Source organism: Hylaeus volcanicus, chromosome 5 (genome assembly GCF_026283585.1).
Source record: "Hylaeus volcanicus isolate JK05 chromosome 5, UHH_iyHylVolc1.0_haploid, whole genome shotgun sequence".
Classification (NCBI taxonomy): domain Eukaryota; kingdom Metazoa; phylum Arthropoda; class Insecta; order Hymenoptera; family Colletidae; genus Hylaeus; species Hylaeus volcanicus.
The window spans coordinates 13,340,528-13,367,067 of record NC_071980.1 but is presented as its reverse complement, the minus strand read 5'-3'; the positions used below and the strand labels follow the sequence as shown (position 1 = coordinate 13,367,067).

Sequence of the window (26,540 nt, the reverse complement as noted above, 5' to 3'; positions counted from 1 at the left end):
TCGAAGAAATTCATTACACCGAACCGCGCTGCTTTTAATTGCAAAACGCGTAGTCATCGCGACTAGTCAGCTCGACGTTCGAAATTTTCCTACGATTCGGTGCTCGTTACCTAAAAGTGATCTTTGATCGGTATTTTTACTTAATGCGAGCTCTGACTCTGCTAGAACGATCACACGAAGTCACGACTATTAGTTAAATTCTATTTAATGCACTTGCAGGTTCATTTATTTCCTTTATTCTGTCAACATTATTTTCGACGTTCTATTGTGCATGTAAGGGGGTACTCCTTTTTTAGTAAATTATTTATTTAACAAGATTCAAAGATTGTATATGTATGTACAGGGAGGTCGAAAAGTAATCTAAACGTCTTCGACTTGAACAAGTTTTCCAATGCGAAATCGAAGGACTTTTTAATTTTGATTACTTTTCGGTCCTCTTAATACATATAAAATACACTTTTGGCTATGGCATGAACTAGAATATTTGTGAGATCTTAAAAATGATGATTATGAGAAAAAATCGAAGATATACGTAACGTTACGACCAAATTCAGAATGAATAAAACAACTTTGAATCGAATTGAACAGAACAGCTGTAAATTAAACAGAATCTTGCACACAAACGTATAAATAAACATAAAAAAAACATAAAAATAGTCTTGAAACTAGTTAAAACAAAAAGAGTACTCCCTCGATATACATATATGCATTTATTATAACGTGACTTCTGTTTGGTTCGTAAGAGTGCACTTTCGAGAAGGTATTCCCATAAGGTTCGAACGATTCGTTTCGTCTGCGATTTTCTGCAGAGAAAAAAGAAGAAAGATCGAAAATATTTGTGGGGAACGCGTGTGCGACACGTCGCGAGTCCCAAAAGCTGTCGAGAATTAAAAAACGATCGAGCTGCTCCGGCTGCTTATGGGGTCGTAATTTTTTCCCTACCACGTGGAACACGCCGGCGTAAGTTTGTAGATGAGTTTAACGGACACGGGGCACGTGCTGGCAACGTCTTCTGGCTTATCCCTCTTTCCACGCCGACTCTGGAATATACTCAGCAGCCAAACAACTGCGGCAGCTGTCCTGAACAAACTACTAGCCTGGGTAGCGCGCCTCCAAAATCTTCCACTCTCTCATTTCGACGCCGTACGAACGCGTCTGCGAGCACAATTTTCTGGTTACGTTTTTATTCCCTAATTCAATCGTGAAATTATTCGCCAAACGGTTATAATAGGGGTTACAATAGGGCTAGTGTTGCTAGATCTTTGGCGGTAGGGATAGTTCGAATTTTTACATTAGTTTAACCCTTGGAAGCCTGATTTTTCAAACTAAATTTGAAAAAATATCAATGTATTTATTATTTGAATAATTTTGACAGCCAACGTTTATTTTTTCAACTTTTTTACATACAGCCAAATATTAAAAACAAAGCAATTGCAGGTGTACAATTTGATTTAAAAGTCCGGTATCAAATTTTAAACGTTGGGCACGTTGATTGGCAGATTGGTTCGCATGGAAATGCCTGTGGGACTAAAATTGTGTCTCGAGACAATTAGAAACTATAGAATCTAACATCTGTTGTATTATTTATTTTTGTATTCTCATCAAAATTCACGAATTCTATGCAGATTTTGTTTACACCGATATTTAGAGCCCTTGAGATTAATTGTTGAAATTACTTAGGGAAAAGTTCTGTCACTCACATGTGGGTGATGTGGCGTTCAATGTGTTAAAGATTGAGTCGAAAAGTTCTGAACATTTGCTGCAATACTGTATTACCACCTTTCTTCTTAAAAATGAAAAATTGATCAATAAATCAATTTGTACAATAGTACATTCTTTGTTAATTTTGTTCTTGGGTTATTTCCTATGGTAAAATCTTCTGCGAACTTGTGTTTCCTTCGTAACGAGCTTTTAAATTTTATTTTTATTCTTAATGTATTAATGAGGCCAGAAAGTAACGTCGTTTCTGCGATTGTCAATACTTCCATATCATTTGTCAGCTCACTGTGTATACCAATTGATTTTTATCGATCAGGTATCGAAAATTTGCACGCTAAATGGCAAAATTTTGTTAATAACGAGGGCGATTACATAATTGATTAAAAATAAAAAGATATAAAATTTGCTTGAATTTAACGTAAAAGAAAGAACATTACTTTCTGGCCCCCTTAATATCGATAGGGGTTGACTATCGCTAACGGAACCCTCTCAGGATACCCTAAGCGAGAATTTCACCAATTCGAAGACAACGAACAGACATTAGCCAACAACGCGAGCGATATCGTTTTCTAGGAACGGTTTCCAAAGGCAATAAAGGCGTACAAAAGACCGAAGGAGTTTACACAAGCGGCGGAATAGCGACACAATGGCCTCATGGGAAACTGGCGGCGATTATGGTGTCTGAAGGCACCGATCCTCCGCGACTCATCTACGAGACGTTCCCCTTTGTCTCGGTTCGACAGAAGATAAACGATAATCGGTGTTTCGCATGCAAGAAAGTGGCCGTGTCAGTCATATTGGCGCCGAGTTTTCCCGTCTAGCTTTTTATATGACAATTTTCGCGTGGAAACCACTACGATCGTTCGTGCTCCTAATTGACACTTCCCTCTTTCGGACACGACCATAATTGAGTCCTTAAAAACCGAATCCAGAACGAGAGTGTCGCAACTTGGTAGCCAACGTTCCGCGTTTGGGAAGTCCTTTATTTTCTATTTTCTCTCCTACGATCTGACGAGAATTTTCATCCGAATAAATACAGGAATTCGACATTTAGCAACTGGAGACATTTATCCAATTGCAGGAACATAATTTTATTTTTTTTTTCTCTTCTAGTAAACGAGACATGGTGACTTGATAACTCAGTCTCTACGGTTGAATCGACGCTCAAGGAGCACAGTAAGAAATAAAGAAATTCAGACGGTAAATTTCTGATTTTTTTAAGACATAAGGCAACAATCAAGCCTGCTTGGGGATATAAAAAAAAAGAAGTACGCTATATCTTATATCCTGGTACATATAAACATCTGTGTTCTTTGAACATTTAATGACAAAAAGATTCCTCTGTGTGCAGCTGCCAGATCAAACAAATGAAACAAACAATTAAGAATTCTGACTTCATTTTCAATAATCTTATAGTTTCTGATCAATTAAACTAATAGTTCTATCAATTAGAACTATTACATAATTTTTCCAATAATGATTTAAACAATCGACCTGTGAATGGGGATCAAGTCACAAACTGTCGATCGCGTTAATTAATAAAACACATGGTCGTCAGGATTTCGACGAGTAAGCGTCGCGCACCTGTTGCTTCGAGCGCCGGGACGCCGATAGCCCTAAACAGGGAACTCACCCCGACGTTAACGAGGGAGAGGGACCGTTTACCCCTCGAAAAAAAACCGTATAAATTCAGCTCGAACGAGGGCAGGTCTATATTTAAACGGCGTGTCTTCACAAACCACGCGAGCAGCCGCGAATCGCACAACTGGGAGACGTTTTCCCAAAAATAGTGGGAAAACTCCGAACTGGAATAGGAGTAAGAAGCAAGGCACTTTCTAGATGGAGATGTTTGTTATCTGTGGTTTCCATTTGAGAAAAGTGAAAATAAAAAAAAATCAAATGCCAGAGTGCAAAATATTGTAATTTTAAAATTAAAAAAGAGAAGAAAAGAGTCGTTTAAAGAATCATTAGATCTTCCTCTAAGCGAACAGTCTACAGAATTAGTGGGAATCTCCACGCGTCTCTTGGGCAAAATTTACTATAACACACGCGCCACGTCATCCACATATGGATGACAAGGATTTTCACTAAGAAACGAAGTACATTAATTCAGAAGGTGAGATGTCGAAAAAAATAAACCTGAGTAGGATCGATAAATTTTAGAGAGGTAAAAGTAAGTACAACTGCAAATGTTAGATTCTAGAAAAGTAGACATTTTTAATATTATTAGCCTGGGTTAGGTCAACGCGTAAACCGTGGATTTCTGAGTTTCTAAACGGACAAGCCAACAAATTAAATTTGCCTAACTCTAAATTTGTCTAAATTTGGAAACATGTCATAGCTGTTGCTACCAAAGAGGAACATTTCCGCGATTCAGCGGTTTTCCCTGGAAGGACTGACCAGGACTATCCAGGATGCCAGATAGAGCTTATCTATCCCGCTACGGCGCAGCAGTTTGTTTGCACTCGGTGCATTGTGATTCTAATGGCCTTTCCAACCACGCCTCTCTCCGCATGGCGTCCAAACAGAGCTTCAACGCGATCGCTTGACTTCTTTCCGAACTACGTAGGAACAATGCCCCTGTCTAGCTGCTATCTGATGCCCGGATATGCCTGGAACCGTTTTCGTGAATCGTCTGGGGAGTCTAGCGTGGGAGAATGCCATGTTTTCGGTCCGTTTCAGACGCTGAGGGAATTCGTCCACTCTTAACGAGGTACGTTGTACAAGTCGCGTGATAATCAACTATTTTTATTTAAATATTTTATAAGACACATCAACTGTGGAGGAAATCGTTACGGTTTCTCGATACGGCGACCGCATGCGTTATCTCGCGACGAGATTACAAAACGGTCTGCAAAAACCAGAAACAAAAATCTCAGGACCACGGTAGTCCCGGTTGTGGTGTCACAGGCGACCAGTTGCTCCGATAACTCGCGCGGTTAACATTCTTATGCGGGTACAAATGTCGGCCAGCGAGTAGGAGCGAATACGAGGAAACAACCTCATCCAATCCCCTTCGAGTGGAAAATTATAATTCTGATCGAAGAGTGAGATATTTCACGAAAGAAGAAGATAATATTCTCTTGACTATGTGTTGACTTTACTTGTTAATACTTTATTTACCGGATGCCTACTTATATAGGCTTTTTACTTGCAGTATTTAGCTATTCGAATTTATTTACTGCGTTGATGGTTGTCTACTTACAATGTTCAGTTTTTGGAAACAGATTTGGCTTTCAATGTATTTAGTAACAATATGGAAGAATTATTGTTAGTCTAGCCTGGCATATGTTATTGTTGAAAATTCTTTTTTGAATTTAATACTGTTTCTAAATAGCCCGGTAGATAAAGTGTTAAGCTATTGCACCTTACTCAAGCAGAGTGCTCGCAAGAGTATCTGAAGTTTAATTGAAGAAAAGAAATTGCAAATTCATTTATTATTTAACGTTCAAATCTAACAAATTGCGAACAAAGAGCGCGATGGATGTTAACAAGCGACTAACGACATTGTCGCGTAACGATTATCGCGAAACCGCGTGTCTGGGTGCGATAAGACCGGACACCGAAGCGGTTAATAATTGGTTGCGCCTAATCGGAGAAAGTATGAAAAAAAAAACCACTTGGACGCGTTAATACACTTTAATGATCGGTGTTGCGCTGGTTAAATCAGTAACATGACGCGGTTGCGACCGGAAGCACGGGAAACACTGTGATCTGCGAGCGAATAATGACTTTCGAGACGGAGCTGGGCTGCTGCGAAACAATTTCACACTCGTGCAGTGGGTTGCGGCTATGGGAATAGGTAGAACGACCTCATCGATGGACTGCGGATGTTTATGCGAATTCATATGTTTGCAGATAGAGATTGAGAATTGAGTTTGGATGTTCAAGCACAAATAAACATTGATTTTTCTTAGGCAGGGGAATATATTTACCGTGTAACATATTGTCCATCTTTTTCTATAATCGTTCCCCTTCGATTGGGCAAATTTATCATTTCTGCTTTGTAGAAGTCTTCATTAAGTTTGTATCATTCGAATTCCAGAGAGAACGAACATTTTAGCCAACCTAATATTTCATAAATTTTTGCATCTGTACGACAATGTAGATATCGAACCTATTCAAAAATTGACGATATTTTAACCCCTTTTACCCTAGTAGGAGATACAGTTAGTTCCACAAGTATCCGTACCCTCTATATCTATTGAAGAAAGTCTGATTTAACCGGGTAGGTTTCATGTTTCCAAATCAATTTTTCATTATAAATTTGTGAATAATACATGCATGAATAAACTTCACGCATGTATACATTTACAATTACAAATTTATTTGGAAACATGAAGCATTCGTTTAAATGAGACAAATTTCTTCAATAAATATACGAATATTTATGGGACAGAGTGTACATGTTCCAGTGAATATTTATAGTTCCTTTTGGCTAAATTATCAATGGGATTTATAAGAACACATGTGCACAAAAATGAGCATTGATACGCCAAACTTAGCCATTCCGACCACCTCTGAAATCTTTACTCGCCCGCATGTAACCTATGCAACGAGGTTTCAACGGTAAAGCACATCATGCAAAAATGCGACAAGGTCTCTGAAATAAGGAAAGCGTTTAATATAGGAGCGAGATTAGAAGAAACAGTAGGTAACCCAGAGAAGATAGAACAAACGTTAAGATTTTTGAAAGAAATCGGAATATACGAAGATATATTACAAGTGAAATTAACCGATGATACACCGTGCGGGAGTTAGCACCATATAATTAGTATCTATGTAACATACGTATGGCAAATCTTGGGTTCAACTTGTAAATTATGTGTTAGTCGCTAATGACCTTAATGTTGATGCGACTATGAATAAATAAAGAAAAAAAAATGAGCATCATTCGCGGTGGAGCAACTCCAATTTAATACAATTAATTTCTAAATGAGAAACGAATAGAATCCAAATATAAAAAATTCGAGTCGAAAGATTTGACACCCTCCGTATTAATATTTAAATAAAATCGTTTCCATCCCCGACACTGACCTACGTCGACGTCCAGTAAATTTTGAAACGTGCCAGAAACCCTAAAGAAAAAAAACAAAAAAGTAAAAAAACAAGCCCGAGTAGTATCTCGAACGAAAGATTTCCAAGCACCGAGGGTCAGCACCGCGGCTGACGGCAACAAGTGGTAGGCAGAGCATTGTTAGCCGGCGATTATCAAGAAGCCGCGTGTTTCGCCGAGATACCGCGCAAGCTGGCGTGCGTCCCGCGATAATGCAACCGCTTGGCCTAGCCAACTTCCTGATGCACACCATGACGACAGATCCGTCCACGAGGACGCTCGGCAACGAGCACACACGCGCTCCAACCGCGTAGGGACGCCGCTCGCGACGTCGACGACGATCCACGATTGCGGCCCGTGGACCAATTATCGTACCACGGCTGATTAGCCGCTTGGTTCTCCCTGGTCGTGGCAGATAAAACGGCCGATTACGGTGGAATCGGTTATCGTTCCGCCGCGGTCGCGCGGCCGGGTTTCGTTACGTCGCCCGAGGGTTTTTCCACGGAGAAAAACCCCGAGGAATATCGACCGTTAAACGAGTCGCTAATTAACGGGTCCACCCGTCCGACCATCGAACGCCAAGCTTGTTTCCAGATAAGAGAAACCGATGAAAACGAGAATCGCGGACTTTGACGTTTATTTTATCGAGCACGAGTTTCGGTTTCGATGGGGCTCAGTTTGGGGGAGGTAAAGGGCCATAAGGATGAAATAAGAACATTGGTATCTATAGGGTTGCTTGCGTGGTACAGCGAGGGTATGATACCTCGCATAAAATAGAAAAGAAAAATTGGAATACAATGTTTCATGAAGGGTTTTTCGAGAGGATAGAGTTTAAAGATTCGTTAAGAATGGGTGTATCGATAGAGGGTGTGTTGGAGATTGTGGCACCCCCAAGCAGGAGGAGGATGTATCACATATAAAACTGAATCGAAAATTCAAAATAAACATTTTTCAGACGTGGTACTCCATTTTTCCAGAAAATTAAGTTCGTAGATTCGTTGAGAATGCGTGAATGTATACAAGGTACGTCGTAAATCCTTCTACCCCAGGCAGGGGGTTGATTCCTTCCATAAAATTGAGTCGAAAATTTAAAATAAAATTTTTCATGCAGGATGTTTTATTTCACTAGAAAATCGAGTTTGGAGATTCATTAAGAATATCTCCCAGTGAGATATGGGAAAATCTATGAAAATCTACACAAATGTAAAAATATATATAATTTTAGATCCTGTAACACGATTCTATAGTTGTCCTACATGCAAACTTTACGTCGATTTTAATTCTGGTCTCCTAGATTTGGTATCCATCGAATATCGAATGTTAGTCGACGTCTATGCGAGATAACATTTTCCGAGGAAGTGTAAAGACACAAAATTCGCGGAGTGCTAAATCGGAGCGGAATCAATAACAATGTTACAGCATAAATCGCGAATCGATCGGTCCAGAATTGGATCGAGCCTTCGGCACGTGATTGACCTAACTTCGACGTAGCCGATTATTAATAGAAAGCGGCTGCAACGTATGATATATTGTTCTACGTTTTCGTGCTCGCAATCAGGTATATATCTCGCTGGCGACTCGAGAAACGATTTCTATATCAAGTTATTAGCTAAATTAAATTTACGAGCAGATTCAGTAATACGCTAGTGCCATTACGTAGAAGATATTAATTTCATACTGTATAAGGAAACTTTGTTTGTTCGAAGCGTTTCGAGGACATTTTTTTTCATATTTTCACATAGAATTCAAAAATAAAAAATACTTTTAGCGACGTTGACCTACAACCCTTTGCCTATATCCCTTTGCTCCTATGTTGACTGAGGTTCGATAAAAATGTACCGAATCATAAAATTTGGAGTGCAAAAGGTTAAAGAAAAATACGAGATGAAAAATCTACAAATACGAAACACATTAAAAAAATTAACTAGAAATGCACGAGAAAAGTATTTCTAAACCTACAGTTAACCCTTAGAAGCCTTATTTTCCCAATTAAATTATAAAAAATATCAATGTATTTATTATTTGAACAATTTTGACAGCTGACGTTCTTTTGTTCAAAAGAACATTATTCAATGATAACATACATACAGTCAAGTATTAAAAAGAAACCAATTTCGAGTGTACAATTCGATTCAAAAGTCCGGTATGAAATTTGAAACTTAGGGCATTTAAGAGTTAAATGAAATTGGTTAATAACGAATGGAAACCTATACAAAATAAACAAATTGTTTTCACTACTAAATTTTAATCACAATTTAATCCTCCTCCGTATTGTTCAAACTCGTATCACTGTTGCTCAAAGATCGAATATCAAAACGTCGTAAAACACTCGTGACTGCCAAATCGTCGTCGTTATTAGTTATTAAAATCGACATGCGTGCAAGGGCTACCACTTTTGCGAAATTTATCGAAATGCTACCGCGGCTGTTACCGACCAAGCGGAGATCATTGCTTTCTCGTTTCATGCTGTTATTAATTCGCGAGGTCACCGAGACGGTTTTCGAGACACGGTAATTGACGCAGGGAAATTATACTCGTGGATACGTTTTCAGTCTCTATACCATGTATTGCGATAAAGTAGCGACGTCGACCCCCTCTTTTTGCTCCGTTGCTCGTTATCCGTGCCCGATCGCGATCGAATCATTCCCTCGGCTCAAATTGCTCGGGCCAAAACCGCAATTAGCACGGAATACTCTCTACGCGAGTTTCGTACGCCATTGAACGCGCAACCAGGCGCACTCAGCGGAAAATGAAGTTTTTATAATAACATTAATCTCGTTACACGGAACGTTCCAACTGGTCCGTCGTTTGGCGAACGCTTCGCGAAACGACGAATTCGATCGGAACGATTTCATCTTTTTTGTCAACTATGATCGCTAAGAGAGTGCGTCGAGAAAACGGTGCTCAGAAATCGGAACAAACCAAGGACAGCGTTTGACAACATTGTAACAGGAACGCGTAGAAAGTCATTTACAAGTGAAGAATGTTGCTTTGGTTTCCATTTGAGAAGAAAAAGTTTAGACGTGGGTCACCAAGAGTACATTGCTGCGATTGCTGGACAAGTGTGGCGAGTAGACTCGGAAATCGGACCTCAAGGACAGTACTTGACGACAATCAATTTTGTTATAGTAAATAATACTAATTATACTGCTATTACATTGTATTTGATATCAAGGGCATATTGTCCGTAAATAAAGTATTACTATTATTAAAAGTTTCGAACTATTGCCTAGAGTTGAATTTTTTCTTTTGAAAGAATATAAATTGCGATCGCTAAACAAACAGGTGTATCGCGTAGTCTCGGAAGTCAGAACCTAAACGATTTGCTCTCTATGGTTCGCTGATCATGCGTCGTTTTCAAGTAGTTCGGCAAGGTAGCGGAAAACGCGCGCGTATCTCGCGAATTCGTCTTCGACTCGGTGATATCTACATGAACAAAACGGATCAAGCCATTCGCTGGAACCGGTTGCCAGGAAGCAGCATCGTCGGATACCCTCTTCGCTCGAGATATATCCACTACTTGGCCCATGAACGCTCGCTCGCGCGTACTGCTGCGATCCACCCGTGAGATTTATCATTAACTTCGCGTTTCAGCAAACGTACTTCCATTGAAAACTTTTAGTACATATAACATCCAGAGTTCAGCAGAATTTTACTCGAACGATAGACGATAAATAAAAACTCCCATAGGTGTGTATAACGAATCTAAAGTTTATCTTTCATTAGTTATTACGAGGAAGAAATAAAGCTATTCTAAATCTACCGCACACCTGTGCATTCTCGATCAAACTATCCCATCGAAGAAACGTACTTAACATAAATTTCTAACCCTTGTCTCGTACAAATTACGATCATATCCTTAGTCGATTCAATATTCCAACACTGGAAGCTCCCATGAACCTGGCGGATGTTATCTTCATTTAAGCTCTCAATGGCCAAATAAGTTCTTCTGCTATCCCCGAGATAATAAATTGTAGCGCTTGCTCTGCGTCCTTACATACGACTTCCTTGTTTAGCAGCGAGTTTTTTTAGAACCCATCCAATTGAATAAACAATCGTGAAATGAGACATGTTATTCGATAAAGTACTGTCTAAGCACTTCATCTACCTGGAGCCTAATCAAGTCAATATACAAACTTTAAGACTTAAAGCTGAGGAGCTCTGTTCCTAAACTGAACTGTTTCTAAATAGGCCCCGTAGCTAGAGTGTTAAAAATTGAAGCACGGTTTAAAAAATTCCCTGGAAGCCAGATTTTCTCAACGTTCCCTTGGCTCGTGCTTTGAGGGTAAGAGGGAGCAGCGTGTGTCAGGGCCAAAGGTCGGCCTTCAGGAGAACCGAGGAACTCCCACCCCAGGAAGAGAGTCCGTCCAACTACAGGAAGCGCGCACGCAGGCGGGATGCAGATTGCACTCCTGTTTCGTCGACATCTGTTGCAATCTGCCGGGGTTTCTAAGTCACGTTCGCGCGACCATAAACTGGTCTCATGGAGCGTTAATCCGGCGCGCGTACGAACGATTACGGGACATTCAGCTTCAAAGTCAGGGTTAGCTCGAAACGAGAAGCGTGCCATACTAACGGCGAGGATCGGCTTCGTTAAGATCCCAGTGTCCGAGGAATTCCATTCACGAGTAGCGTGGACTAAAATGTCTAAAGATACTAGCAGAAATATTCGAAGAAGAACAGAATATTCGAACAAGGACAGTTTGTATATTTGTCTCACAATCAAGTGAGATGACTCGAAGAGAATGTCAGTAAGAGGGAGAGTTCGTTAGGAGAAGCGTGGCGGAGGTATTTCATTCATGAATACCTAAATTCTCAAAGCAGGAGTGCTACCATTCGAAGAAATTCCTCAAATTGAGACAATTTTTACGTTTGCCTTGAAGGAGATAAAATGATTGCGAGCGAACGTCGGCAGGTGTACGCACCCATTAATTATCGACGCGATGCAGATATTTCACGACGTTCCAATAATTTCAAGAATGTCAACAGCTGTGATTTTCGAATTGACACATTACGCTTGAACAGAAATAAATTGTCAGAGGTCAGGCATTACGCCTTCGCGGCATTCCAAGTGATTTAGCTGTGCAAATCGTCGCGATTCTCACAGTTGCTGCAATTACGTGCTCGAAGAGATTACTAAAGCGTAAATTATTTAGAAAATGTTCCCATCTGAACAATCTCGGGACGGTCGATAGCTCCGATTTTCTGCTTAAGGGGGTAGGATGCTCTAGAAAAAGTGAAGAAGTTCTATGATAAAGTTAGGATACCAGCTGAACACTTTATACACTGGAATCTTATTTACAAGCTTTTTAATTTCGCTATCTTCTGGAATCTATTCAATTTACTTATAATGACCGATTTTTGGAAATAGAACAAGATTGTCTGTACTAGTATTAATTTGGGATCACGTTGACTTCTGCACAATGTTAGTAGATAGATATTAGGTTGTCCACAAAGTTCGTGGCAATTTCTAAGAAAAATTCAAAGGCATATAATAAATATACATGAATGAATTGAATTACATAGGTGCCATTTTGTTCCACAACTTTTCCACCTTTTAAGGGATGTATACATGTTATTTGTTTTCAACCATTTCGACATATTCAGACCTGTACCACCTAGCAAAAATCGACGTGGACTTTCCGGACAACCCACTACATTGAATAAATTCCAGAAGATAGTGAAATTAAAAAGCTTGTAAATAAGATTCCAGCGTATAAAGTCCAGACTCTCCCTAAATAGCCCCCTAGAAAGAGTCCGAATACAGCAATAGAGTACCACGTAACTTTTATAAGTTTCGTGACAAGCCTTCGGTCGGAACAGTACAGAAACTGCAATTCAAAAAGAATAAAAATCTATATCTTCAAAATTCTAGAGCACCGTACCTCCTCGACACGCAGTACTACACATCTACTCTCTTTCCTGCAAACGCGAAACAAAAGGAAACGTCGACGGCGCGAGTGGGTTCGCCAACAACAAAGGGGGACGCGGTTCTGTACCTCTGGGCCTGGCAAAGGACTTCATGGCCTTGATTCCCATTCCGGCATAAGCGTCGCCGCCGTAGTCAACGTACATGAGTGTCGTCCTCGTGTGCTCACTGTACATACACGAATCCCCGGATCACTGTCATTTACTCGAAGCCGCGTGCAAAGGCGGTTCGGGTATATTTTTTTATGCACGCGCTCGATATTACATCACCGTGACAACACTCGGAACAACGTCAGAGAGTCTTTCAGCGGCTCCATGCCTGCTCCGCGATTCATATAGATAGGTCTCGATCGTCACGACATCGCGGTGACCCAGTGTCACGAGTTCAGGAGTCTTTTATCCCATGCTAAATCCTCGTCAATGGTCGCTGGGCTCCATGACGCTCGTCGACACGCTCCTCGCTGGTCGAGGGTTGAGTGGTTTGCCGTGAAGGTATCAGGGAATCTCAATGGAAGCAGAACACTGCTGATTTTCGAGCATGCGTGATTTTCAACGCTGACTTTGGAGTCCTGATGACCTGGACCAGATAAGCTTCGAGAGCTGATATATTCGGAGATACCGATCCCCGAGTCACTGGGTGAATGTGGTAACTAGCAGGATGACTAAGGGGCATTCCGTTGGTTAGCTTTAATCGAAACCTTCCGTAGAGTACTAAAAGATTGGACGGTATCCTCACTGGATTCGTTCATTTCTTCCGAGTATCCAACGTCTTCAAATTGTAGAGGATAACCTTGCAACGGAGATCGCCAGCTTCGTCGAATACCAAGACGTTGCTTTAAAGTTTGACGGCCCAAAAGATCGGTATTGTTGCAGGCACCGATCCCTTCTAGGTCACTGGGTAAACGCGGTACCCAGCAACAAACGTTGGCAGCTTCGACGAGCGCGTAACATCTGCTGTTCGACGCGAATCTAAATGTTCCTCCGAAGCCAGTCAGTCCGGGGACTCTTGCCAGCAGCAGGTGAAAACGTTTCAGCGCGGAGAAACTGGTCGTACTACGAGGTGGCCTAAGCACGAGGCAGGGAGGAGCGTCTTGGTCGAGGAAGCCGGTCCGCGCGGCGTGTCCAGCATGTGTTTGCTATCAATTCATAACCGCGACTCACGGGCTATTTCCGAATACCTGCTTGCGCAACCGGGCAACGGGGGGGGAGGGCGAGGCTAGTCCAGGGCGGAAGGAGAGATCTTTCCCGCGCCGAAGCTCCGAAAATACGGGGACGTCTCGCTCCAGTTTGCCTCCCGGTTCGGCTGCTCGCGAAGCTGCTCCGATTTTCGGCACCCGGGGAACCCGCTGCTCCTGGCGCTGTTGGTCACTTGGCTGGCACACGTGGAGCCTCCGACACGCACGCACACACACGCGCACCGCGAACACACGTACCCGATGGCTCCTCGGAGATGCTTGGAACTCGAGTTCACCGCTCCGGTTAACGAAAACTCCGCGAGTTCGTGGAATATCGCGAGATTCGACGGAGGATCGCGTGACGGGTACTCGACGCGGCAGACTTACCGCAGGATCGAGGGATCGAAGATCGAGCGCGATCTCGAGCAGCGGGAGAGTTTCGTCAGGCTGAAGCGCCACCGTCGAGAGCACGTACGACCGCGTTCCGCAGGTAAGAGCGTGAGCGCGCGCGCTCGTCCGAGCTGGAGGTGGAGGAGAATCCGTGGTGGAGGGAAGAATAAGAGAGGAAGACGAAACACCGGCCGAGAGGGGATCGAGAGTTTGCTCGAGCCGACAAGGTGGGGCAGCGGATCCGACGGAGGAGATGGAGGTGGAGTACCGCGGGATACTCCTTGTCCTTCGCACGGATGAATCGCCCAGATTCCTAGGGAACGACCAGATAACCGTTCATTGATAAGTAGACGATCGAATACGATCACGGTGGGACGAAACGCGTAGTTTAGAATCTGCCAGAATATCGCTTCCGTTTCAAGAACTCGTTTTCCAACGGTCCACAAGGAAGTGTTGTAAACCTTACTAGAACCTTGCCGATGTTCAAACCTGTACTTGGTAGACTAAGAATGAGCGTTATTTTCGATTTGCAATGATTGCAGCTGGGAATTAATTGACATCAAAGGAATACTTTGATGCTTGCAGAGAAGTCTGAAGGTATCTAGGCCTTGACGATTCTCAGAGTTACAGCGACTCGAGAAACACCAAACGAGAGTCTTCGTAGTCAAACCCGACTTTGTAACATCAAAATGAGCGTTCTTTTCGATTTACGATGACTGAAGCTGGGAATTAAATGGCATCAAAGGAGCAATCCGATGATTGAGGGTTATCCGAATATATACTAGCCCCTGTCAATTTTCAGATCGACTCGAGAAACACTAAAGGAAAGTCTTCGTAGTCGAACCTGGCTTATAGAAGTAGAACAAAAACGTGCGTTCTTTACGAAGCTAGTTATGAACAAATTGGCATCGAATGAACACAGGAAAGTCTGACAATGAGTATTGCTCCGAGTTTCCCGTCGACCTTGGACAGTTTTCAAAGTTGCGAAAGTGTGGAGAGTCGAAGAACAAAATAGGCTTCTGAAAGTACATAGATGGCCTTCTTTTCGTACGCAAACTCGGTGAAAATACAGTTTCCAAGGCCGAGCGAGGGATGAGAACAGGTTGTTCGCGAAAAAGGCCGGTTGGTAGAGTTAAATTGTCACGGATGGCTAATCTACCTGCGCAGTATGCGCACCGTGCCTCGTGGAAGGGAACGCTGAAGGGGGCAGGGCGAAGACAACCATATTACAGGGACGCGTGCTGTGGCCAACTGCTTCAAAGTAGTTGTTAAAACGTTTTAGAAAGGAGACTCTTTCGATGCCAGACATAACGAAACTGCTGGTGAAAAATATTACAGAAGTAATCACGAAGTAGACACCGTTCAAATCTGAACGCTACATTATGGAAGCACTAATCGAACCGTAATCGTATACGCCAAATACAACGAGCAGTATATACCAACTTACTCGTACGACGGGTTTCACCTTGTGTAGAAACGAAATAAATAATAAAAGAAAGTATCTGGAGCCGGAAGAGGATCCACGGGATCAACTACACGTAACGATATCCAAGACGAAGCGAGTCGAAAGAAGAAACGATATTCCTGCTCGAAAAAGTCACGAAAAGTCCCAAGCACCAGACACCGTCGAAGACAAAGAGATAATCGAGCAGATAGGGCGAAACGAACGACGACCAAGGAGCAAAGGAGAGAGACGACCGACCGTCTCTCGGCCGAGTCCCGCCAATCCCGATGCACGCTCGCCTAGCCTCACTCCACGGTTAGTTTTATGAATGAATACTCTCCCGTCGACGCGGCAAACTCACACTGGCGTCGGCGCACACGACGACCCTCTCCCCGTCTCTCTCCTCGACGCCTAGGTCGTCCGTTGACTCTCTCTCCTTCCTACTATGCCTCCGTCCTCCTTTCGTCACACTGTCTCCGTTGCGCCGCGTACGCGCGGACTTCCCTCTCTCTCCCGTCGCCCTACCTCGGTATTTCCGTCCTCGTTGGACGTTTCGCGGTACTCCTTTTGACTTGGTATCGCGCGCATACGTCCGTCATCGTCCAACCGCCTCCGTTGCTCATTCATCTTTTTCACTTTACCGCGCGAGGCCTCTTCGTAGCTGTCTCCGTCCTAGCGATGGGAACGATACCGAATCAATGCATTCGATAACAGGTATTATATCACCGACCTTTAAAACTGTTTAAGCACACGGCTGCCGAGAAAGTTCTTTATCTTTCGGACACCTCTTTCTAGATTAGTATCCTTATCGATGCTTGATAAATCGCAGGAATCGTGTTAAAATTTCCATTGATCGAAATGAATGGAAACTTGATAAATATGTTAAAGGGGCACAAAGCGGCTTGTGTGTAAAACAAAAAAAGGAAGAATTTGAGGATGTTCGGAAAATGAGATTTTTCTTGAACATATTTCGAATGTTGCCAATATATCACGCAATTTTATATTTATTTGTCAAGTTTCTTTCGAACTCGAAACATTAAGAATAAAAGTAATTCCGTCCTTCTACTGTTACAAATGTACATTTGTACTGCACTGATACTGAGAATTAATTCATTAATTCTCCTTAACGAAACGATTAGAATTAAAGCTGTATTCTATATGCGAACCACGATTTATCGAAGAAATAAAATAATGAACTTCGTCATTCGCGATTATCATATTCTAAACGTATCAGTCCCATCGCTACTCCGTGTACTCCACCTAAAGAGACGCGGCGCGTGTGTGCGAACGAGGTCTTGAGCGCGCGGGCGCGCGTTACGTCCCGACGCTCGCACACCGACGCGACGCCTGCTGCTTCATTCGGTCCGCTCGTTCATTCATGCCGCGGCCCCACGCGTTTCAGCCGGGTAGTCTCTGCTTGGCTCAAACCATCGCACCCCCACCCGAACGATCGCGCTTTTCCTTCTGCCTCTCGCTGCCGCTGACGTCGCGACGCTCGCAAGAAAAAAAAAAGATAAAGAAACACGAAGTACGAGCCGACGGTCACGTTCGCGTCGCGGATGAGCAAAATTCTTATCCAGATAAGAATATCGAATACTATCGAATAAGAATATCAAAATTCAGATTACAATTCGATGAAGATTCGAATTTGATTCGCGGAAACGAGTTACTTTGCAACGAGAACTCTTTTTACCGTTGACGAAATCACGTCTATTTCTTGAACTCGTGAACTCCAGTTACGTGGACTGTTCGATTATCAGAACCTATGTAGTTGTTCCACCGACCAATTCTGATAAATGTTCTACTATATATTTTTTCGCTCGGGTGTTGGAATATTTCAGAGATCTAGAATTCGTGATAACGTCGTGTGTTCCCTGAACACCCATTCTAAAGGCTAGATTTTGCCTTACGTCCAACTTCGGTCAGCACATGCGATTATCTACAGCTCGTGCGCCTCGAATGCTTTTCAACGATGTGCAACAGTGATTGCGCAACCAAGTGTTATCCTACTCGGCGGCAATCAGTTCCCAGGAGCGATAAAAATCGTTCGAAGCGGAGTTTCATTCAAGATTCGCTCTGCCAATGGAGTAGCCAGGGCACGGAAGTCGCCTCGTAATACCTCGCAGCCCCGTTTGCAGAGAGGAATAATCGACGAGAACACGTAGCATTCGACGTAGCGGTGTCGGGACGCAATTACGTGTAACACACGAACGCAAACACTATTTAACAACGTTGGTAATTTCTGCCGGTGTTTCCATCTCTTTCCCGCTGAAACAGCCGGCCGAGGATGTTGCCGACGCACGTGATTAATGTGAAACTTCTTGCTCGCGGATAAGGCTAAAAATTTCTTACGGGACGCGTTTCCGGCATCGGTGGACCATTCATAAACTCGCCTCGGTATCGCCGCGACACCGCGCCTTTACCGTTGCACCTTACAGGTGCAGGCTGGAGCAACATTATTTTTCTATTTTGGCTCCGCTCGCCTTTTTCTCGGGAAAGTCACTATTTGAAGTTGAAGGCATTATAGTTAGGGAGATCAAACGTTCAACTATCGATTCATCTACTTTGACAATTGACGTTTCATCTATGTTTGAAAGTTTGAAAGTTAGAAGAAACCTACCTAAAATAGTGTATATTAATCTAAGCTGACATCAACACTCAAGTTCATGGACCCATTCCAAATTTCACAAGGTTTTACAGAAATCTTTTTTATACATAAAATATTTTTCGCCAACCACTTGCGCTGACTTTTGTCCACGTAAAAATACAAGTATATGTTCAAATTCACATTTAATTTTACTAAATCAACTTTTCTTATCAAAGCATCACTTCGGTGATAATCTGATAAATCTCCGTAACCTACTGTCAACTTGTGCACATTGTTACTGCCAAAGCCTTGCGTGTTTACAGCCGAGCAGCGGCACAATTAATACATTTTAACAGGTATCCGTTGCAATTAAAAAGCCTTTAAATAAGCTTCCGGTGCAAACTTTGTAACTAGAGCGTGAATGTAGAAGGTACGTTAACGTGGAAAACGCACACGTTCGTAGTTAAATATTTGATAAATTAGCGTAAAGCGTAACGAGAGTGTTTCGAGTGTTAATTTACAGAAATTCTGTTAGGACACGTCTCTGCGGCCATTTCCATTCGAACGGAAGTTTCGTCCAGTGGTCCGTCTAATAAAATATGCAAACCGAACGAAACCCACGGGCGAATCATTACGTATTCGCATAGATAAGAAACGATTTCGACGGCTCGACGCGCACGGAAAGTTCTCGCGATCGAAACGAATCAAATATCGTTTCGAGGCCCAGCGTACCGCGTAAATCGAGCAATTAAAAGAAACCAGTGGAAGAAAGGAGCGTGGCTATCGCAGGCTTGCAATTGTAGATTGGAATTGGAATTGTAGCGAACAATCAACAAGGCACCGCGGCAACTTTTACCCGTGTATATTTTACTTCGTTTTACGCGGCTATAACCATCCGAGACGCACCCCTCAGCTGCGAGTCAACCTTTGCTAACCGGTTGCACGGCATTCGTTCCGATAAATTAACTGGAAAACGTTTCCAAGATTTTGTCGACTTCGGATTTCGCTTCCTAATCGTGGCCGACAGGTGCGTGTCGCCACTGCGACGACAAATACATGGATCAGCGCCGAATATAGGCGTGTCGCGTGTGCTGGCAAAGCTAAACGAGGAGATTTTTAACCCGAGACTGTCGACTATAATAACTCCGTTTTGAGCGAGTTTCTGCAGAAAGAATTAATTTATTGACACCGCCGACTGCTACGATATGTACATACACAAGTGTGTTGAAAATAATTAAATCACCTGTTCAAGGGACTGATAGAAATGAATTTTGAATTATCTATGCGAAGTGAGAATTGACTTCTAATCGAGTTTCTGCTACGAACTGTATCGTCATCGGAGTATGTAATTCGTGTGCGAACTTAAGCTTTCGATTTTACTTCGCTCGGCGTAATCAAAAAGTTGGTCAGATCGGCTGGCACCACAAAGACGTGTCCATCTATAAATGCGACAGACCTCGATTAGAACTGGTACATAATTTTTGACGAGGAAAGTCACCGTTAATGCTGTATTATTAAAGAAATAAACAGGCAGATATAGTCGAGCGACAGATCGATCCGATTTCATTTATTTTCCGATTGAACTGGTTTTATGTTTATTAAACCGTGGGAAAGAATTCAGCTGCGTTATGTTGATCGTGTTCTGTGGCATACCTTCGATTCAACTTGAAAAGTTCCAATTTAACTAATAGCCCGAGAACCCAGTCGATCATGAACGTTCACGTGGGCGTTGTTATCCGACAGCAAACGCGAATGAGACATTCTTCGTGCTATGCCCAACATTATTATACAGTTAAGACACTGTTCATAGGCTTTTTAATTACAGTGTTTATCTCCTTTATTCATTAACTGTGTTTTGGCCCTCAGTTTGCCTTAATACACCTAGTGACGGTTTACACGAGTCAGCTTAGATTAATACATATCAATGTAGAGAGTTTTCTTCTCAGCTTCCGGCTTTTTCTAACCATCTCTTAGTTAAAGCGAGTGCCTAACCTCTCGACGGGCCTAACAAACGCCCAATTTTATTTTACCGAGAAATTATTGATTTTTCAACAATTCTCTGCCAGAAATGAAGAATAAGAAAACTTCAAGTTGTAACAAGTTTGTAATAAATACAATACTAACGGTGATCGGGGACAGAGCGTATTATTCGCCGAGCTAGATGACCGAGAACCCGGAAGGCAGCGCGAGAAAATCGTAACCGTCGATCAGGCGGCCGTGGATATTAATAAAGGCGGAAGGAGAGGGCGAGAGAGAGAGAGAGAGAGAGAGAGAGAGAGAGAGAGAGAGAGAGAGGAGAGAGTTGAACGCGTAGAGGAGCAATAAGAAGCAGCAGCTACAGATCGCGGTCCCGAGAATCTACCGAGAGAATAATAACAGAGCCAACGCACGCGGTGAACAGGGAACAAATGACAATATCATGTACAAAGGTCGTATCGAGCTCGTACGTTTCACATATTATCGTTTCATCATGTGTTTTAAAAAAAAAACTCCTTAATCTGAGACCAGGTAGGAAAAGTATATACGCTAGGATTTTAGTACTAAAGGTATCGACGTTCATTTGTATTCGTATATGTAACAATTAAATATTGGATTTAGCATGAATGGGGAGTCGAGACACATTTGAAACGAGTATATGAATTTTTGTATTCAGCTAACTTCACTTGTCATTCGTCTCTGTTATCGGATTGATATGTACAAGCGAAGGTTATAATAAATTCTAATTAATTATCGGAAATTACATAGTGTCTGTGTGTACAGTCGTTTCATCCCACTAAAATTCCTAATAATAATAATTTGTAACTATTTTTATCGTGATAGGACGAATGACTGATCTCGAAGATCCATTTTTCTATTAAATGGAAAAATATTTTACGTGGAAATAAATTAAATAATGCACGAAACAATTGTATATAATTCACATATCGCATATAATAACTATACAAAAGTTATTACTAGACTGCGGATCTTTATGCATTTATAGGAAATTTGAATGTGCAAGAACCTACAAAATGCAAACAATTTGCGAGAATATAAAAATGATTGAAAGTAAGGTTCATGTTATAATATTTTCAGAATAAAATAAATTCCTATTTAGGTTCAATTTTTGTAGATACGTTCGCGAAGATTTTATTTTGCATAAAGATCCGCAGTCAAGTTATTACCTTTCTGAAACACACCAGTACAGTTAAAGTGTGGAATTTGTTGAAAGCTCAAATCATATATAAATAAAATAATCCTGTTGTTCCTGATTTTCAAATAAATTTCATACTTGTGAACAATATAGCAAAACGAAGGAGGAAAAATTATGTTCTTAGGAGGCTCTTTTTCCAATTTTCATTGAAATTTCATTTTCAATTTAAGGGGGTCCACCTATGTAAGATTTTCAAAAAATCAAAAATTTTGTATCTACATATTTATCATCTAGGAGATATTACAATGACTGTCACAGAAGCATTTTATAAAATTCTGCTTAGTTCATTATTTTTCGAACTCCAAACGTGCCCGGCTCAGCGTCGTACTACTTTCGTACGAAACTTTAAACGCGTTTTTCTCGAAAGCACGTTTTTGGAAATGGCGAACAGGATTGCGCAAAATCCATTACATGAATCGGGATGAAATTTTTTTTCTACAATTTTCAAACGTAATTGGTGGTACTGGCGGCGAGATTCATGTTAAAAAAATTATTTTCCAACGTCTATTAGCCATTAGATAGGGAAAAAGATACCTTAAAATATCATTTTTTCAGTTTATACGCCACCCTATTAACAATTTTCAAAATTTTGTGAATAACCTATTCGCCAGTACCTTCAAAATGTAATTATAAAGAAGGTGATATTTTACTTTTTTGTTTCAGACGATCAAGTACGATCAAATCCTACTCGGCGAATAACTCTTCTACTTTCAAGTGGTCTCGTTAAAGCGCCGTCTAGCAGTATCCACATATCGAAACCAAATAAAAAAAAAATTATCATAATTGCACTAGTACTTTTCCTACAAAAAATTCTTGAAAATTGCCTTGAAAATTAAACGTTACACAGGTGGACCCCCTTAAGGGCAATTTTTGATTCAGTCTCGTTCGTGGTGTAAGGATCTGAATTCCAGAAGGTGAGAAACGGGATCGAACGATAAGGAACGAGTCGGAGGATGAGAGATGACCGCAGGAGGAAGGAAGTAGAGTCAGGGCACCGGCTGGTTGTCCGGCAACACCTACGGTGATCGAGCGAGGGGAAAACGCGAGGAAAGAGAGCAACGGGAGCACGAGAGGGAAACACACTCGCTTGACTCAGATGGACACGCTGATAGAGAGCAGAAGCTACACACTCGGGTGCTGTATACTTCGCCGAAGGCTGGGCAGGTTTTTGCCCCGTTTTTTACGTCGTTTATTATAACTAGGAAGTCGATGGCGAAGCTCCACCCGGAGCTCGCGTGGAACGACCGCGTCCGAGCGAACCTGACCTCCGTTCCTCTCGTTTTGGGGAAAATGTTCATTTAAAACGAAGCGGAACAACCAAGGCTATTTATTTCTTCCGATCGTTAATTACCCGAAGTTAGATTCTGAATCAAACATGTGCCTCGAATGTGGATTAAAACGTGCGTAAATAGATATTTTATATTAGATCATTTCACAAATTCTTGTCTCTTATTATTCTTTAAACAGAAATTTAAGTGAAAGAATGGCGAAATGAATATACAGTAAGTACTAAGTGTTACGAAGAAATGTAATCACCCCCTCTTTCTACGATCATTTCCGAAAATTCAGGTGAAGATGAATTTGCAAGGGCCAAACACCCTTAATAAACACGTGTTGTTTCTCACCACTTCGCCTATCTGGCACGTCTATAAAGACGGCCAACGGGGTAAAAGAAGCAAATGAGCGAAAAAGATAGGTATAAAGGCTTCGAAGGAAGTGACGTGTTACGGATAGGCTATCCTACGGTTCTCCTAAGGAGCAGTTTCCACCGGCGAGGAAAGGAGCATGCCTGCTCTGTTCTGCACACCTCCCATCCTCGGACTCTTTCGTGCCTTATAAGTTTATGCGTTCTCACGCTCTCCATCCCACCTCTGTTAACTATACCTTCTGCACACGGTCGCGCGCGCCTCTTCGAAACGCTCGTCTCCCTTTTTTTCTTTCCCCTGGTTTTATAACGCGACCGCGAGCTGTACGGTGGCGGTCAGAAACGATGTTGATCAGAGTAGAAATTTTTCATCGCCCGAGGCACGGGCAGACGTTACTCGAATAATGCATAACGAATGAAAGCAACGCGCGGCAATTTATTCGTGACGTTTCTTCGATCGAACAGTCAACATTTTTGTTTGTTCCTTTGTGAAATATTTCATTCCATAGGTGGCTCGGATTCGAACATTGCTCGACTCTGATTAGAGATTATTTTCGAAAGGCGCCTGTCGGGTTACTAATCGAACATTTCGCCGCGTTTTCTATTTCGAATGTAATTGGTGACTTTTGAAACATTTCCATAAGGAAATATGCAAAATTTAGAGTATACGCGGAATATACGTAAATTATGAACGTTATTATGTCATCCCATAAATAATGTTTCTCGATGTTAACTTTCGGTGAAAGGTAATTGGAATTTTTACTTTAACTTTACTTTAATCATAAACATGTTAACGTTTCTATAGCCTTTCTCCGTCTTTTCAAACTATTGAAGGTACCATATATGGATGACAATGTTTTTTACTGAGAAACTACACAAAATGAATTTAAATGAAATATTTGAACTTTGACGAAGTTACGAAACTAAATACCGCAATAAATGTTTCGTTACGCAGTTTCCAATAGTCTGTAAACAAAATTTAATCACGGTAGAAATTTTCAAGAGCACAGCCGAGCAGTGAACGTGTCGAAAGACTCATCTAGTACCGATTTCACGTGTTCAAGGCTGAACTAAGGTCCGAAATGTATGGTGGACAAAAGGTTCTACTTATATATGTATTTTTTTTTTGTCGTTCCTTTATATACGCAGTCTAAAAAAAGATATCTATTTATAGTAACAAAAGAGACCACGTTACTTATAAGTAGACTGCGGATCTTTAGGCAAAATAAAATCTTCGCGAACGTGGCTACAAAAATTGAACCTAAATAAGAATATGTTTTATTCTGAAAATACTATAACATGAACCTTACTTTCGATCTTTTTTATATCCTTGCATATTGTGTTCCTTTTTGTAGATTCTTGCACATTCAAATTTCCTATAAATGCATAAAGATCCGCAGTCTCTTATAAGAGAGAGATGGCAATATTCTGCCAACGAAGAAGAGGCGAAGAGAGTCCCAAATCGCGTCGAGAGGGATTCATCGTCGAGGAATCTCGATGTCCACGAAATCGTCCAGAAAAGCGGAGCGGAAGCATTAACGAGAAGAAGTCACGGTTACGTGGCCGCGGGCCATGTGCTCTCGCGCTTGGGGTTACCGGAAGTCGAGTGACCGTAGCGGGGCAGGTGAGCCCGATCCCTCGATCCTCCTCTCGCCAGCAGGGACGAAAGAAAGGAATAAAGTGGGAAGGAGTAAACCCGTAAAGGAAGTGACGTCGCTCCGCGGGGCTCGTTCGCCGGTTGGAACAGGAGAAGGTGGTTGCGCGCTCCACCTTCTATCACCTTAGGAAAACAGGCCATAACTCTTTCCTGTGCTCTGCCGCTTCGACCAGCCTGACAATGGAGATTGCGCGCAAATGGATGGGGGATCGAGCTACTCCAGAGTAGCATTCCAAGGCGAGAACGAGATACGCCGGAGCGAGCATCTGTTTCGATTCCCTCGACATCGAGTTCAACACCGTTCGCCAGCATCGATAAGCACCAGATACCTGGCGATTCCGATTAATCTGATTTTCAGCGGGGGAACTGTTACGAATTGGTAATGGATCGTCGACGATCAGCTGATTGGCAATGGAGATCGGCCGACAACTGTTTCCTCTTTTTTCTAGATATTGTTGTAGGTTTACCGCGCGTTCACAGAAATAGCCCTACCATATAATATCCGTCTAAGATATTATTACCGGGCGAGGGAGGTACTTCGAGATTCGATCGGTGCAGAACCGTCGAGATTTCTTAAGGAGGCTGTATGTATAATGTATAAGGAGGCCATTCTTAAGAAATTCCGTTGATTCTCTGGGGATCTTAAAAATACAGCTATTCGTTCCAAGGGCGATTAATCATCGTCGGGCTGAGATTAATATGTTTAATCAGGTTGGTTCATCAGGCGCACCTCGGTTTATGTCAATATTATCATGTACAGCGAAACAATGTTCAGATTGAATGATTTTGAATGGGGCACATTCTAGTATTAATTTCTCTGATAGGTAACAACATTAATGGAATAAGATTTTTAACCGGTCGGTTGTGTTGGACGAGCATACTCGTCATGGAGAAGTGTCGGTGTTTCGTGCCAGGACGAGTATACTCGTCATGCGTAAAATTTAGTTAGTTTTTGTTAATTTTATTATTAAATAAACCCATCTTTTTGAGTCAATATTTTAACAACGACACCGTGATTGTTCGATTAACGCGACAAATATATATCCGCGCTCTCAAAAGGCAGCGCCACACTCGACTGGTTAATTATACATGTACAACTACCTCTGCGTATGATTATACGAATTTATATCATCGTACATAATACTAAAGAAAAGAAACTTAAATTAAATTATGTTTTGTCTTCTAGATGTTGAAATATCTATTTTGTGTTACATAAATGCACAAATATCTGTACATATAACTAAAAAAATTTTCCGTTTGCTTTTAAGATGTACAATGAATATCGTATAAGAGGAAAAGCCGGAAATGCATCCGTTTCCACGGGAATTAATTCCCAAAGCAGCCGTGCGTTTTGGGGGCAAAGGGACCGCGGGACTGTCGAGTTGCGTAACGCTCGCCGCGGATTGGCGGAGGTGTAACGCGCGTGAATCAACCAACGCTTTCTCGTCGAACTTTCGGTCGGACTCTGCGCGAGCTGGCCGCTGCGAAACGATTGTCCCAACGACAGTTTTCTCTCGCAACGGGCGATTATTGCGGCACATCGGAACGCGGATCATTGCGTGAAAGTCCGTCCGTCCGTCCGTCCGTCCAAACGCTAAAGAGAGAGAGGGGGGGGAGAGGAGGAGGAGGAGGAGGAGGAGAGGGTAAAGAGGAAGGACAGAGGGAGGCGCGAGAGGGAAGGGAGAGAAGAGGCGACAGTTTCCGGTCCCCCTGAACACGCGTTCGCTGAGCAGTTGGCCTCTATCC

The 26,540-nt window shown here is 42.1% G+C and overlaps 1 protein-coding gene across 5 annotated transcripts in view; it reads right to left on the bottom strand.

Moving 5' to 3' along the window:
* The window catches only part of LOC128877584 (ETS-like protein pointed), a 177,945-nt gene that overhangs the window by 59,391 nt on the left and 92,014 nt on the right, over positions 1-26,540 (bottom strand). Inside the window, exon 1 of one of the 5 annotated variants that reach the window (XM_054125002.1) lies at positions 12,775-14,036. The exons of the other annotated variants lie outside the window; for them this stretch is intronic. Coding sequence (XP_053980977.1) covers positions 12,775-12,880 — 106 coding nt within the window. The 5' untranslated portion in view covers positions 12,881-14,036. Of the gene's footprint in view, positions 1-12,774; positions 14,037-26,540 lie in introns of those variants that run through there. 5 annotated transcript variants of the gene reach the window in all.